The sequence below is a fragment of the Neltuma alba genome, unplaced genomic scaffold (assembly GCF_004799145.2).
Source record: "Neltuma alba isolate B1F8T4 unplaced genomic scaffold, ASM479914v2 tig00002484_pilon, whole genome shotgun sequence".
In the NCBI taxonomy this organism is placed as follows: domain Eukaryota; kingdom Viridiplantae; phylum Streptophyta; class Magnoliopsida; order Fabales; family Fabaceae; genus Neltuma; species Neltuma alba.
The window spans coordinates 69,479-85,031 of NW_021632877.1; the positions used below are offsets into that span (position 1 = coordinate 69,479).

At 38.2% G+C, this 15,553-nt stretch overlaps 2 protein-coding genes across 2 annotated transcripts; both read left to right on the forward strand.

Annotated features, from left to right (window-relative positions):
• Window positions 1-879: 879 nt before the first annotated feature.
• LOC114729709 (subtilisin-like protease SBT5.3) lies at window positions 880-4,798 on the forward strand. The gene is made up of 11 exons (XM_028916745.1): window positions 880-957; window positions 1,078-1,169; window positions 1,255-1,352; window positions 1,527-1,679; window positions 1,996-2,107; window positions 2,253-2,790; window positions 2,868-2,962; window positions 3,223-3,462; window positions 3,600-3,714; window positions 3,967-4,174; window positions 4,251-4,798. The coding sequence occupies exons 1-11, from the start codon at window positions 880-882 to the stop codon at window positions 4,796-4,798; spliced, it is 2,277 nt and encodes a 758-aa protein (XP_028772578.1).
• A 1,601-nt stretch (window positions 4,799-6,399) lies between these two features.
• On the forward strand, window positions 6,400-14,238 carry LOC114729640 (protein HIRA). The gene is made up of 10 exons (XM_028916677.1): window positions 6,400-6,782; window positions 7,946-8,221; window positions 8,422-8,673; window positions 8,749-9,146; window positions 9,252-10,251; window positions 10,911-11,121; window positions 11,307-11,547; window positions 12,372-12,494; window positions 12,910-13,027; window positions 13,425-14,238. Exons 1-10 carry the CDS (start codon window positions 6,675-6,677, stop codon window positions 13,818-13,820), a joined length of 3,123 nt encoding a protein of 1,040 aa, XP_028772510.1. The 5' UTR covers window positions 6,400-6,674; the 3' UTR covers window positions 13,821-14,238.
• Window positions 14,239-15,553: the final 1,315 nt, after the last annotated feature.

The window sequence follows — 15,553 nt, forward strand, 5'->3', positions numbered from 1 at the left end:
GAAGTAATAACTGGATTGGGCCTCAATTCACCATCTCGAGACATTTCATCTGGGCTGGGCCGTAAACTCCATTCCCGGAGGTGGTGGCCCTCCCATTTTCAGAGAATCTCAAACCCAATTTCATTTACTGAGATATTTTTGGGTCAACACATAATTCAACTTGTCACACCCAAAAAAAAAAAAAAATCAACATGCTATTTTTAAACTCAAATTTCTTACCTACAAAGCTCCGTGGCGTTTTGTCGGCTCATTAAATTATGAGTAAACTATACTTCTGAAGTACTGAGTGGTATTTACTTTGGTCACCATTCCTTGCTCGTTTGGTCATGTGCCTCAATATTTTGGGTTAACAGTCCCCTTTCCTCTTCAATTCCAATCCTATAACAGGCCTAGTCAGGAAAATAGCAGTCGAATAATGTATTGTTGCTTTCACGAACCAATGTCCGTATCAGGAATCAAACAATTAAAGAATCTTCATCTACCCAGCATCTTAACATTGATTGTGCTTCTAGCTGTGGTTTATATCATGTTTTCAAGACTACGTAAATGTGAGCACCCTAGTGTTTGTTTGTAAGCATAAGCTCTCTGTTTCCTTAGAAAATTCTTCCATATGGCACAAACCCCATTAATTAAAAGAATTACTATATGGTTGGTCTCTTCTTCTTTCTTTATTTCCATGTTACTTATTCAAAGAATTTGATAGGTGCCAAGTCATAATCAGAAACAAAACTAGCCGGCTCCAGAATTTAATATCATGAGACGTGCATTACATAATACAGGTTTTGACCTGTTATAAAATGGGCCAATCACCCACTACTCTCTACTGCATCCAAATATTAGCTTCATCTGTCACCAGCTTCTTCACCCTCCTGCCATATCATGAGGTTTCTTCAAGTCTTCAAGATCACTCTTTTCCTGTTTATTGGATTTACTTTAGTTCATGGGGGCACTCCTAAGGTAAGAATTGACCAAAGCCTTGTAATAATTGTCAGGTACATTCTGTTATTTGCCCGCACCATGGGCTTTGTGTACAAGGAAACTAATGTAACTTGGTGACATGTTTGGACGCAGCAAAAGCATTATATAGTATACATGGGAGAGCATTCACATCCCAATTCAGAATCTGTAGTCAGAGCAAACCATGAAATACTTGCTTCAGTCTCTGGAAGGTAAGACCCTTCAATTTAGCATATGTTCCTTATGCTAGTGGTGTTCTTTCTTAGGTTGTCTAAGAAGTGTTTGAATTTTTCTCAGTTTCGACGAAGCAAAAGCAGCGGCAGTTCATCACTACGCTAAAAGCTTCCGAGGTTTCTCAGCAATGCTCACACCAGAGCAAGCTGATGAACTTGCTGGTAAAGTACTTTACTCTCATGTCTTGATCTCTTTCCCATTTCTTCATGTAGGACAGGGGAGCACTTCAAATTAGATGACTAATTAACTCGGTATTCCCACACACACGTGCATGCATAATCTGTATCACACCCCTAAGACATTTATCTCCTCTGATGTTCTGATTTATGTTTCAGAACATGATTCAGTCGTGTCAGTGTTTGAGAGCAAAATGAATCGGCTCCATACTACACGTTCATGGCATTTTCTTGGATCAGACTCTGTATACAATGGCGATTATCTGCCCATGGACCCCAGATCCAATGTCATTGTTGGTGTTGTTGACTCAGGTATATGATGAAATCTATAACGACAATACAACTCACTGTAATGCACAGAAAAACGTCGAAAAATAATTATACAGACTTGGTCTATGAAAATTTGGCAAACTAAATCAATTATAAGGAGACATAAAGGCAGTTAAATATTCTTTTAGTTGAATTCACTTTTGACACTTTTATGCGCATCTCCATAATTGATATGGTTTATCCGTTTTTTCAGATAAGGTCTACTCACAGAATCTCACTTGCCAGATGCGACCATTATTTTTTTTTTCCTATTTATAGTATTTCATTTTGATTAAATTGATTTAACTTTGATCTTTAGGTATATGGCCAGAATCGAAAAGCTTCAATGATGACGGATTAGGTCCTGTGCCCGAAAAATTCAAGGGAGAGTGTGTCAATGGAGAAAACTTTACACAAGCCCATTGTAACAAGTAAAGATACTCTTTCATGTTTCGCGACCATAGTCTAGAACTAAAACAACACACGAACTTGTCCCTTACTAATACAACAACATATTTCTCATCACTCAAACCTTAGTCCATACCGACCATGTCATCTGGAATTTGGATTTTACAGGAAAATAATTGGTGCTCGGTTCTATTCAAAAGGTTTCACAACAGATTTTGGTCCTCTGCAATCTCAGAACCGAACTTTTTTTATGTCAGCTCGAGACAGTGATGGACATGGAACCCACACTGCGTCCACAATTGCAGGGTCCATTGTCACTGACGCTAGCTTATTTGGTATGGCTAAGGGAACTGCTAGAGGAGGAGCTCCAGGAGCCAGACTTGCCATTTACAAGGCTTGTTGGTTTGATATGTGCAGTGATGCTGATATTCTTTCTGCCATGGATGATGCTATTCATGATGATGTTGATATTTTATCACTTTCCCTCGGACCAAAACCACCACAGCCAATTTATTTCGAAGATGCAGTGTCCATAGGAACATTCCATGCATTTCGAAGGAATATTCTCATTTCTGCTTCTGTAGGGAACTCGGTTTTTCCACGCACAGCATGCAATGTTGCTCCTTGGATCCTCACTGTTGCTGCTGGCTCAATAGACAGAGAATTCCATTCAAACATCTTACTTGGCAACTCAAAAGTTTTAAAGGTGAGGTCAAAAGCACACATCATTTCTATATAGTTCATGACTAATATGGCAACTAAAGTACGCTAAGTTGTTGTCAGGGTTTCTCTTTGAATCCAATTAAAATGGAGCAGTCGTATAGCTTGATAGACGGGAAGAATGCTGCAGCACCTGCTATTCCATCAAGAAATGCAAGGTATCTCCACTATTAGTCCGAAATAGACAAAATTCATTTGTAGACTTTATAACATTATCCTAATAATGTTCCATAGTATTAAACATCAAACTCTGTCTTTTATCTCTCAAAGACAAATGGATTCTATGGTCTTAAACTCCGCAAAAGTTTTTTTCGTGGCATGGTAAAAGCTGAATCTGACCATGAAGCTTTTTTGGGATGATGATTGAACCCAAGAAATGTGATCTACGATTAATTCTGTTTTACCATTTTTTTTATAGCTTCTGCCACCACAACACTCTAGATCCTGCCCTAATCGAGGGAAAAATTGTGGTCTGTACAATTGAGACTTTTGCTGATGATCGACGAGCAAAGGCTATCACTATAAAGCAAGGTGGGGGTGTTGGAATGATATTAATTGATCACAATGCTAAAGATCTTGGCTTTCAGTTTGTCATCCCAAGCACCATTATTGGTCAGGGAGCTGTAGAAGAGCTACAGGCATACATGAAGACAGACAGGTGAGTTTTAACTTCACCTTTTTTTTTCCCTTATTATAAAAAAAGGAAATAAAAAGAAGATATGCATAACGGAATCATGTTACTCGTCATCAAAAGAGTGACTGCAAAACTTGCTGCTCATGTTTTTATTGTATCAGGAACCCAAGTGCTAGGATCTTGTCGACAATAACTGTTGCGGATGTTAAACCTGCACCAGAAGTGGCGGCTTTTTCTTCTGTGGGACCAAATATAATTACGCCAGATATTATTAAGGCAAGCCTACTCAACCTTCTAAATAAAATTGCATTGGCATACAAGAACATAAGTTTTGCTGCTGACATGACCAAAAGCATCACAAAAAACATAACATTATGAAGTCAATGGTCTGCACACACAGTTTACTTGCTTCTTCTTCTTTTCAAAAGGGACTCAAGACTATAACATACAAGAAAATGATAACTTTTCTGCTATTCTTTAGAGAAATTGATTGATAAAAATTGTGTTCTTCTTTGTCCCACTATGCAGCCTGACATCACAGGCCCCGGCTTGAATATTTTAGCAGCGTGGTCTCCACTAGCAACTGAAGAAACAGTCGAACACCGATCCATTGACTATAACATTATCTCTGGAACATCAATGGCTTGTCCCCACATTACTGCGGTTGCTGCACTTTTGAAGTCCTCTCAACCCTCATGGGGTCCAGCAGCCATAATGTCAGCAATAATTACATCTGGTAAGTTAACCTGAAAATACTTGTCTGCTATATTCTCCGGATCCCATGACTAATGTTGTTTGTTCTAATGTTTCAGCAACAACCATGGATAACATTCATGGCCTAATTGGAAGAGATCCAAACGGAACACAAGCCACACCATTTGATTATGGATCTGGCCATATTAACCCAGTTGCAGCACTAAAAACCAGACTAGTATATGATTTTGATTCCCATGATGTTCTCAATTTTCTGTGCAGTGCTGGTGCAAGTCCAGCTCAACTTAAGAACCTCACTGGGGAACTACTTGTGTGTCAGAGATCTCCTCCTGCGTCCTACAACTTCAATTACCCTTCAATTGGGGTATCCAACTTGAATGGAAGTTTGTCGGTTTATAGGACGGTTACGTACTATGGTAGGGAACCAACAGCATATGCAGCGAGTGTTGAGGATCCAGCAGGTGTGAAAGTCAAGGTTACACCTGCAGAAATTAAGTTTAGGAAAACAGGTGAGAAAGTAACTTTCAGGATAGATTTCACTCCATACCAAAGTAGCAATGGGAATATTGTGTTTGGGGCCTTGATATGGAACAATGGGATGCATAGCGTTAGAAGTCCTATTGCTCTCAAAGTGTTGGCTATTTAGAAGTGCCTTTTGTCCTCAATAAAAGATTTTCCACGTTGTGCAATTGCGTTTATGTGCAGGTATTTCCCATTTTCAATTTAATGGAATTATGCTCATCTTCATCTTGAAGATAGTTATCTTTTCTGTACATGTCAAGTACATGAATTCTAGTTATACATATATATAAAGAATACGTGAATACTTGATAGAGTGTATCTCTTACATAGATGCATTGTACCATTTCAGTTAAGCATTGTGCACGTGTTAATGAATGAGAATTATTTTCTTTCATCCCTTTGCTTTAGGATTCTCACTTAATGGGGGGGATCTTACCTATCAAGTTATTTATATTTTCATAATGGGTTAAAAAAAATCAACGTGCAATCTTTATTGAGAAAAAAAAGCCTTTTTTCCTGTATTACCAAAAAAGGGTCTTTTTTCTGGTTAGTGGTTTATTTGAAGGTTGAAACAGACAACAAATTAAAATTCATATTAGAATGATTACCCGTAACGTAAAGGAAGAGGAATTAGTCAAAATCACGCGTTATTATAAATATTTTTTGTCGTCATTTTTCCGATCGGTACAACGCGGCCTATGAAAGGCACATCTTCCCCATCGTAGACGTGCTTGCATTTAATATTTATTCATTAATTTAAAGGAAAAAACAGAAAAATACCAACAAAAAAAAGTTCAAATGAGTAATTGCATTACATCTCATTTTTCACTCTGATTATTTTTTTTTTAAATATGAAAAATTTAAAATGTAATATGGGAAAGCTTTGAGGCTAGTGGGGGTACGAGGGCTTTGAGGCTTCAAAGGATAGGCTTTCTTGCTCCACTTGTTTTCCTCAGATTCCTCATAATGGCACTATCAGATTTAATATACTTTCGTTTGTGTCGACAAATGTATTGCTAATTGACAAAAAAGATACTATTCTTTAAGGCAATTACGTGATTATTAATCCATAGCTAAATAGTTAAGTACCTGCATTACAAGAATAAGAGATTGGAATTCCATTTTAGTCTGAGAAAAGTAAAAATATAAACAATGTTATTTTCTCTTACTCCTCTGCTTAAAATTTTCTTGTGTCCTGTTTTGCTATGATCATCAGAGGACTTTGGATGGTATGTTTGGACATTCAGTTCATGTCTTAGAAACCAAGGTCTTAGGGACCAATTGCCCATCTTTGAAAATCCTTCAGATCTGTAATCTGTTGTTTGTCTCCGTCCATAGTACTCTTTTACTGACTTCCCTCTTACGTGCGGCGAAGTTCTAACTGCTACTGTCTTTCTCTTTACCTTCTGCTTTCTTTTCTTTTTTGGGAATCTTTTTTTTTTTTCTTTCCTTTTTCTTCTTTTTCAGTTCTTTGCTATACGCATTTTAGCTTCTCGGGGATTTGACCGTTAACGAGGAGGTTAGGTCCTCGATCTTCTTCTCAGGTCCCATCACTTGGAGGGTTTTTCCTCAAGTGCCCCAAAAGCTAGGGGCTTTGTCCTTTTCACCTTTGTTTCCATTTTCCCCCTGAAAAATATTAAGGAAAAAATGAAAGTGTTTTCAAAGGTTCTTCATTAATTGAGAGTTATTGCGGCTAATTCAACGAGTATTGAATTACCACATCAGTTTAGGGTTTTTTTTTTTTAAGTTTTTCCCCGTGTCTCCCCAGCTTTTCCCACCAGAAAAAATTTCCAACCGCGATTCGACTTCATCTTCGTAGGGTTTTACTGACGCCGGTTTTCACAGTGTTTTGGGGGGGGGGGTTTACGGCTAGTTTTTGTATAAGCGTCTCTTAGGCTTTGAACTCAGTTGGTGAAGCCTCGGAAATAAGAGATTGGATCTTCAGGGGGTAAAAAGAGTGAAGAAGGCTGCTCAGGGTTCAAAAGAAGACACTTTCGAGGATGATTGCAGAGAAACCTAGTTGGGTTAGGCATGAGGGCATGCAAATTTTCTCCATTGATGTACAACCTGGTGGGCTTCGGTTCGCTACTGGCGGTGGCGACCACAAGGTATGGTCTTTTCCTCTCATCCTTCTAACGTGTCAGAGACTAGAGTCTCAATTTGGAGATATTTTGAATCTTAGGGTGCGCCAGTTGGTGGTGCCCGGGGGCTCGGCACATCAGTAACTTGTTGAATTTATTTTGACGAGTGAGTGGAATATTTCTGCGCCATTTCGTTTCTTATTGTTGCCGAAGTAATGAAGGAGGAGTTTCATTTAGAAGTTTAGACATTTGCTCGAGCTGGTGGATTCTTGATTACCTTGTATTTTGGCCAGGATTGGGTGAATAAACTCCATTATTTGTTTGCAGGCGTTTAAAACTGAGCGGCTATGGTTGGTTTCGCAGTTGCTTTGACATTCTGCTTCTCTTTCCAAAAGCAGTGATTTATGGAATTTTTTGTTTCGTCTATTTTTGCGGCCGCAGTGCTTGTTAAGAAGCCCAGAAGATATTATATATACATGGCTTAGTTTGTAGAATTATATGAATGTTGCTATGCTAGTTACTCATAATTGATTGAAAACTTCTAAAATTTGTGCCCGAAGATAACATATGTTGTCTAGCCACTAGTCAGTGCTGATTCTACCCTTGGTGATGGAACACTTTGATGCGGTCTTTCTATGCATTTTCATATCTCATACGCATCTGGCACATGCTTTTTGAAGCTTCTCCATTTATTCACATCTGGATCTCCTGTTTGAAAGTATTGAATCCAAATTTTCTGAAGATTGGATTATCATTTTCCTTGAATTCAAAATCAATACGAACATTTCATCAATGTTTGTTAGTTGATATAAGCTTATCCGTTCATTCCATTTTCTGTTGTTGCTGTTCTTGATAAATAATTCAACTTTATGAATCAATTTTGTGTTCTCTTGGTATCTTGTGGCGAATTACTTCTCATTCCAAGATAAAAACAAGACATGGTAATACTACCAACCTTGTGTTAACTAAGACAATAACTTAAGCCCCTTCTATTTCTTACTTTGTTCTGAGTACACTCTTAAATGTGTTCACTGTGCGTGAGCTGTATACCACGCTGGGGAGGATTTTTCAGCGGAGTTCTTATGGTTTTAATTTACTTTATTGATCTATTTTGGTATTTCACTTTGCTAATGGTTATAATTAGGTGCAATCGTCCTCACAATACTTACTCTTGACTCTATTTCATATAGGTTCGCATATGGAACATGAAATCTGTTAGTAGGGATATGACAAATGATGAGTCGTCCCAGAGACTTCTTGCTACCCTGCGAGATCACTTTGGATCAGTCAACTGTGTCAGATGGGCTAAGCATGGAAGGTATGTTGCATCAGGGTCTGATGATCAGGCGATATTAGTGCATGAGAGAAAGCCTGGTTCAGGAACCACTGAGTTTGGTAGTGGAGAGCCCCCAGATATTGAAAACTGGAAAGTTGCATTGACTTTGAGAGGGCATACTGCAGACGTGGTAATGCAATTGCTTTTACAATTTTAGCCTCTTGCCTTTTTCAAGAAGCCTTGCAACTAATTAATTTGAAGTACATATTTTTATCTTGGGAATCCTGAGAACTAAGTGTGCTTCTTGCCTTATTTACTGCTCATCTAAATGCTTTTGTGTTCTAACCGAGCACCATTAACTAGGGGTCTTTTTATCCATGCTTAAAGTAGGTGGATCTTAATTGGTCTCCTGATGACTCCACATTGGGCAGTGCTAGTTTGGACAATACCATCCATATCTGGAATATGAGCAATGGGATCTGCACTGCTGTTCTCAGGGGACACTCTAGCCTGGTTAAGGGTGTTGCTTGGGATCCCATTGGATCTTTCATAGCAAGTCAATCAGATGATAAAACTGTCATTATTTGGCGAACCAGTGATTGGAGTCTTGCTCACAGGACGGATGGTCACTGGACAAAATCAGTAAGTTTCGTTATCTAAAAAATCTATTCAAATTTAATCAGTTTCTTTTTCTTAATTCTAGTTTGTTTCTTTCAGCTTGGGTCTACCTTTTTTAGGCGGCTTGGATGGTCTCCCTGTGGTCATTTTATTACTACCACTCATGGGTTCCAGAAGCCAAGGCACTCTGCTCCTGTCCTAGAGAGAGGGGAATGGTCTGCAACATTTGACTTCTTAGGGCACAATGCTCCAGTGATTGTGGTGAAGTTTAACCATTCGATGTTCAGGAGGAATTCTTCTAATGCGCAGGAAGTGAAGGCTGTACCTGTCGGGTGGAGTAATGGTGCTTCCAAGACCGTAAGCAAAGAGCCACAGCCTTACAATGTTATTGCTATCGGAAGTCAGGATCGTACTATAACAGTATGGACTACTGCGAGTCCTCGGCCCCTCTTTGTGGCCAAGCATTTTTTCACTCAAAGTGTTGTTGATTTATCCTGGTATGCTCCCTGGCTGTGCTTTATATGCTCTTTATTTTGACCTTGTAGTTAGTGCAAGTGTCTTATCTAAACTTTTCTGATCATTGGGCGCTCCTTTTAAAACAGGAGCCCTGATGGATATTCACTTTTTGCATGTTCCTTGGATGGATCTGTTGCTACATTTCATTTTGAGGTCAAAGAACTTGGCCAGAGACTAAGTGATGATGAGCTAGACGAATTGAAGAAAAATCGTTACGGTGATGTGAGGGGTCGTCAAGCAACCTTAGCAGAAAGTCCAGCACAGTTATTACTTGAAGCAACTTCTCTGAAGCAAGCACCTAGCAAAAAAGTCACTTCTGATGTCCAGCAAAACCAGACTATTACTAAAGCTTATGTTGATGAAAGGGCTGCTATAAAAATTTCTGAGCCTCAAGTTGACATTAAAAAGAGTGGGGGCCCTGTTGGTGATGGGATAAACAAAGTTGCAACCTCTGGCCGAATTTCTAGTCCTGTCAAGCAAAGAGAATATAGACGTCCTGATGGCAGGAAAAGAATTATTCCAGAAGCAGTTGGGGTGCCTTCTCAGCAGGAAAACATATCTGGCACAGTTCAGTCTCAATCACTTGATTTTCCTCTAATGTCATCTAACAATGGAGTTGTTTCTACTGATGATGGTGCAAGAGCAAATAATTTAGGAGGACAACTTGTCAGAAGTTCTGATGTTAAGGAGCGTTCTGGAATTACTGCTAGGGCAACAATTTCTGAGAGCTTAGTGATTGAGAAGGTTCCACCACCTGCTGGCAGAGATGGAAGCATTGATGTTGAGCAGTTGGGAAATGTGATGAGTTCTAGTTCTTTAGCTGCTTGTAGTGCTACGCTTTCTCTAAGGGTGTTTGACAAGAAAGGTGGGGAAGATAATGCACCTATTTGTTTAGAAGCATGCCCAAGAGAACATGCTGTAAATGACATTATGGGGATGGGAAACACATCCACGATGAGGGAAACAGAAATTGCTTGCACGAGGGGGTCCCAGACACTTTGGTCTGATAGGATATCAGGAAAAGTCACCGTTTTAGCAGGAAACGCAAATTTCTGGGCAGTTGGTTGTGAAGATGGATGTCTGCAGGTAAGTGACATCATTTTCTTATTTAAATGTTTTTCTTTTTCTCTACTCATTTTCAAGTAACTTTTGTTGAATAAAACGAGAAAAGGTATCATTTTTTTCTCTCTTTCTTTTGTACGCGTGTGCGAAGTCCTTCCATACTATATCTGCAAGGTTTCACTGGTGTACAGTTTTAATTCTTGAGTTAATCCTGTTCTGCTTTTGCTAGAAGTCTTTATATTGATAGGACCTTCTTTTTCATCTATCAAGGCTTGAGAAGTTTTTAATGCGTGTGCACACATAAACACTCTGGCAGGAGATCATTTTGATTAATGGAAAATTGCTGAGGTTCTAAAATCCCTTTAGTAATGTTAGATTGGCTAGTCTAGTCTATATCAACATTCAGATCTTAGGGGGTGAAACTGACCCATCATTGCATGAGGATAATTCCATCCAAATATCTGCAGCTGGTGTCATGTGTGTATCGTGTTCCTTAAACTTCATTCTCTCCAACCCCTTTCACCTTTAGCTCTGCAAATAAAATTTTTGTAATCTTTAATTACAAGATTTGGTTATGTACTTCTAGTGATCATTATCAACTTGTAACGGTTCATGCGCTAGACATAATAGGCAAGGAGTAAAAGTTACACTCTTAAAGTATCTGCCCCCTTTCTTTCTTGAAGATTTACACAAAGTGTGGGAGACGAGCAATGCCTACCATGATGATGGGATCTGCAGCAACATTTATAGACTGTGATGAGTGCTGGAAATTGTTGTTGGTTACAAGAAAAGGATCCCTTTATTTATGGGATTTATTCAATCGTCAGTGCCTCCTGCAGGATTCATTGGCTTCTCTCGTTTCTCCTAGTCTTAGCTCATCTAGTAAAGACGCAGGTATCATATATTGCCAACATTCTTGATATCTAAGCACAGAAATTAGCACAACAGAGACACTGCAGCACAATCAATTCACAGGTTGTGTCTGATTCAAGTTTCAGACACTTTGATACGGAAGATGTCTTGTTTTATACTAATGATCTTTTTGCCTGAGTTCGTTTTGAAATTTTTGTTTCTCCCAGGTACTATTAAAGTTATATCTGCAAAGTTGTCAAAATCTGGTTCTCCTCTTGTTGTTCTGGCCACTCGCCATGCTTTCCTGTTTGACATGGGTCTCAAGTGTTGGCTAAGGGTTGCAGATGACTGCTTTCCTGCATCTAATTTTGCCAGCTCCTGGAGTTTGGGTTCAATTCAAAGTGGTGAGCTAGCAGCTTTGCAAGTTGATGTTAGGAAATATCTGGCTCGAAAGCCAGGTTGGACCAGGTGTGTATTTATGAACATCGATAATGTATATTGCCTTAATTGACCTTTGATTAGAAGAGACCTTAGGGATATGGATAATGTGAAGAATTTTTATTTTTGTCTAGCCTTAGAGCCCGAGTTATTGATATTTTGTCTCAGCTTCTTTGTCTAATTAGTTTTTTTAATCAAGTTTTAACAGAAATATATTCATTTTCCTGTTATTGCTAAGCATATCTTGTTATTTGAGAATATGTTTACTGAGTCATAATATAAAAGAGCAATAATTATTAATGAATTTTGAAAATATCTACTAGTACCTTTTTTTTTCCCAAAAGAAAAAAAGAGGGAGCATACTTTTTCCTTAGACCTCTCTTCTTGTTCTGAGATATGTTCTCCTTTTAATTGTTTTCTGGTAATAGTCTATCGACTTTGAACCTGATTGTTTCTTTTTTTTATAAAAATTTTGCATGTTTGTTTAAGTTATTGAAGCAATCAAAATATTAAAAATAAAAATAAAAATCTGATTTCTGTTATTTTGGGAAGCTCTTACGGGTAGCTTGATTATTTTAAAAAGCACTTTCAAGTAGAAAGTGCTTTTTATGATATGTATAACCAAACTCAAACTAACTTCTGCTTTTCATATAATCTCTAGACAATGAATGACTTTTTGATGATCTCAAAATCATGGCAAGTTTAAAGATATCTCAAAATCACTTTTCTCCACAATTTAAACAATCGGGTCCTTTAGAAGAGTAATTTTCATCTTAATATCATTGTTGGATTGTTACTTGTTGATATCATTGTGAAGCATGTATGTTAGTTTTCTTGTGAATTTGTGGATGCAGAGTGACTGACGATGGAGTGCAGACACGTGCTCATTTGGAAGCGCAGCTGGCTTCTTCTTTGGCTTTAGGATCCCCTAATGAATATCGCCAGTGCCTGTTGTCATATGTGCGCTTTCTAGCAAGGTGAAGTTCCTTTCTCAATCTATTAACATCTGACAAGAATCTCATGATGGCTGAAAATAATTGAAATAAACAAAAGGGGCCAGAAAGAAAAATCAAGTCTTTCATACAGGAGAGAGAATGGAAATACAATGCCCATAATGTGGGCCTGAGTCTGACATAAGATCAAAGGAAGGCAGAATTTTCCTGTTCGATTAGTTAGTTGGTTTATGTTTGTGTGTTAATCTGCATAATTTCTTGAGGTTAATGGAACTTGACTCCCAGTCAGTGGTCGTCACCCATCAGTGTTTTAGGAAGGTTGGCATCTGTGTTCACGAAATGTGGGGTTTTGTTATCCTGGCTCACTTTGCATGCACAATTTTGGTCTTTGTTACCATGGAATTATTACTGACAGAAAAGGGTAATAATATGATTTCAGAGAAGCAGATGAATCTCGATTGCGAGAAGTATGTGAGAGCTTTCTTGGACCTCCAACTGGTATGGGTGAGGAATCATCTTCAGGTGCAAAAAACTTAGCATGGGATCCTTTTGTACTGGTAAGACCTGATCTAGTCTCGTCAATAAACAGTTAGTGCACGCATTTCAATTTCAATTTATTTATTTATTTTTTTTTTTAAAAAAAAAATTTAGAGATTGTGAAACAGCAGAGCAAGAGCTAAATTCTTTTTCAGAGGAATAGATTTCTATGGCAAATTATTGGTGACTTGAGAGCATCACAAGGAAAAAGTGCTCTCTTTTAGATTACCCCTGAAATGGTTCAGTGACGTAGAATGAACAAATCATCATTGGTTGGTGGTTATATCTGTAATAGTGGTTTACAAAAGTTTGTCAATGGTCAAAAGACGTTGGATTCTCTATTGACCGGCAGAATTGCTGTTATTACGAAACCACAATCATCACTTCTTTTTTCTTGATCCATTTGGATCTTTGCAGGGAATGAAGAAACACAAACTCCTCAGGGAAGATATTCTTCCATCTATGGCCTCTAACAGGAAAGTCCAGAGACTGCTCAATGAATTCATGGATCTTTTATCTGAATATGAAATTACTGAAGTTAATCAAGACCAAAGAAATTCTGTGATGCTGAAGTCATCTTCTCAGGCAACAAACCAACGAGAATGTGGCTTGAAATCAACTGTTCAAATGGACAGCAGTCAACCAAAAGTAGATCGAAAGGATTCTGTTGCAGCCATTGACCTCAATGAAAGTACGATGATTGGTAAAGATCAAAGAAACGCTGATCTGTTGCCTGCTGATGAAATTTGTCCAGATTCCCCCATGACTGATCCAGGTAGACGGGATGGGCAAGCAAAAGAATCAGATTCTTGACCTTGCATCCCAGTAATGTCTGACATTAGAGGAGGATCAACATGGAATGTGAAAGTGTCATGGATGAATCATTGATGATTCAAGCCCCCCGCGTACATGATACTTCAGGTATTCCACCCTAATACCCCAATGGAATGGGTGGTTGAAACATGGAGCTCTCGCCTGAAGATGATCTCACTAACAAAACACTTGTGTAGTTGCAAAAATTAAACTTAGTCAGATCCTTAGTTTCTCCTTTGAACTTGGAGCTTGACTTCGTGTACAATGTCAAGCAATGTGATTACTTCAAAGTTATCTCACCTCTCACTGGATGCTGTAAAATCCAAAATATACTGTTAATTTCGTTTACAACTGTGGAATATCCATTTCTGTATAATAGGTCTTGCCTGGTAAGTTTGTTGGCCCTTTTTGATTTGAAGCTGACAATTAGCTCTTTCTGTTACCGTTTTAAAAGAGAGTTATCCCACTCTTGCTCTCATGTAGCATGCTAGTCACCCAGTCCTCTGCTTGGGCCTTTTCTTTCGCTGGTGCACTTTTTTGTATCCCACCTAGTGGGTGGACTTTGTAATTCATTGTGATGCCCAAAGAAAAAAAGATTTATCCAAAATATTGTAATGTAATCCTTGTAAATTTTGAGCATTTTGAGTAGATTCTTGAAGAAAAATGTAGCATGTGATGTTTTACGGTTCGTTACCATATCATTGATTATGGCCGTAAGACCCCCCCCTTTTTTGAAAACAAGATTACGGAGAGAGAGCTTCATCTTTTTTATATATTCCCGAATAACTCAAAAAAGCAGTAGATAGCATCAGATTGAGCAGAAGAAATGCAAGCATACAACTATATGATAAATCATATTATCAAGTTAGATTTAAATATATGTAAAGTATGATTGATAATGAATCTCTCAATGGGAATATTTTTTTCCATTCATAAGATTTATTTCTCTTAGCCAAGCCCTCACTACTGGTGGTAACTGCAAAGCAAGTTCAACATAATCATTCATTGAGGTCATGTCACATATTATCTGTCATTGGTTTTCCGTTTCATTTCCAACACAAGTATTTTGAGAGGTCACAATCATGGTCATGAAAAAACAATTGTCTACAGTAGATGAATCAATTTGATTCACTACCAGCCATCAATAGGTTTTGTGATCTGATTGGATTCAGTCTTATCCAGAAGTGAAAATTTCGATGTGGCGTGGTGCGGACCAGAAGATGAGTTCTGTGCCTGAACTAGTGGAACTGAAATGAAGGGACAATAACAAGGACAAAAAACAGATCTTTAATTTGAAGGCCAGTCTTTGTACTTAATCTTCATTAATGGCTGTCGAACCCTTGGTGTGTCCTAATCTGATGACTTGCAGACTTGTATGTCGGATATTGGAGATGATTATTCTGGGTTTCATCTTTTAAAATATGCTTCATGCCTAGACTTGTTTGTTGCTGGGTAGATTACAATATGTCATAAGCCACCTGAAATGGCTAAGTGACAAATCATGGGCTTAATCTTCTCCTGTTGTGTTAAAAGTAAACTACACGAAAGAATTTTCTCCGAAGATTTGATGGCGTTTTTGGTATGATTCTCTGAAGTTAAAGTAGTTAATTTTATTCATTAATTAGATCAAGCAATGAAAAGGTTGCAACTAACCTGATTGATGCTGGTGGACTCATTTTTTTTGTCCTTTGATCTGGCTAATCAAAATTAATCTCTGGAAGAAACCTTTTCTT

Excerpts from the sequence above, each read along its gene's own strand:
- LOC114729640 (XM_028916677.1), top strand. The coding sequence starts at position 6,675 with ATGATTGCAGAGAAACCTAGTTGGGTTAGGCATGAGGGCATGCAAATT. Across the intron at positions 11,548-12,371 it reads CGAAAGCCAGGTTGGACCAG|AGTGACTGACGATGGAGTGC; the intron begins GTGTGTATTTAT and ends TTGTGGATGCAG. Across the intron at positions 13,028-13,424 it reads CATGGGATCCTTTTGTACTG|GGAATGAAGAAACACAAACT; the intron begins GTAAGACCTGAT and ends GGATCTTTGCAG.
- LOC114729709 (XM_028916745.1), top strand. The coding sequence starts at position 880 with ATGAGGTTTCTTCAAGTCTTCAAGATCACTCTTTTCCTGTTTATTGGA. Across the intron at positions 1,680-1,995 it reads TGTTGGTGTTGTTGACTCAG|GTATATGGCCAGAATCGAAA; the intron begins GTATATGATGAA and ends TTTGATCTTTAG. Across the intron at positions 4,175-4,250 it reads GTCAGCAATAATTACATCTG|CAACAACCATGGATAACATT; the intron begins GTAAGTTAACCT and ends CTAATGTTTCAG.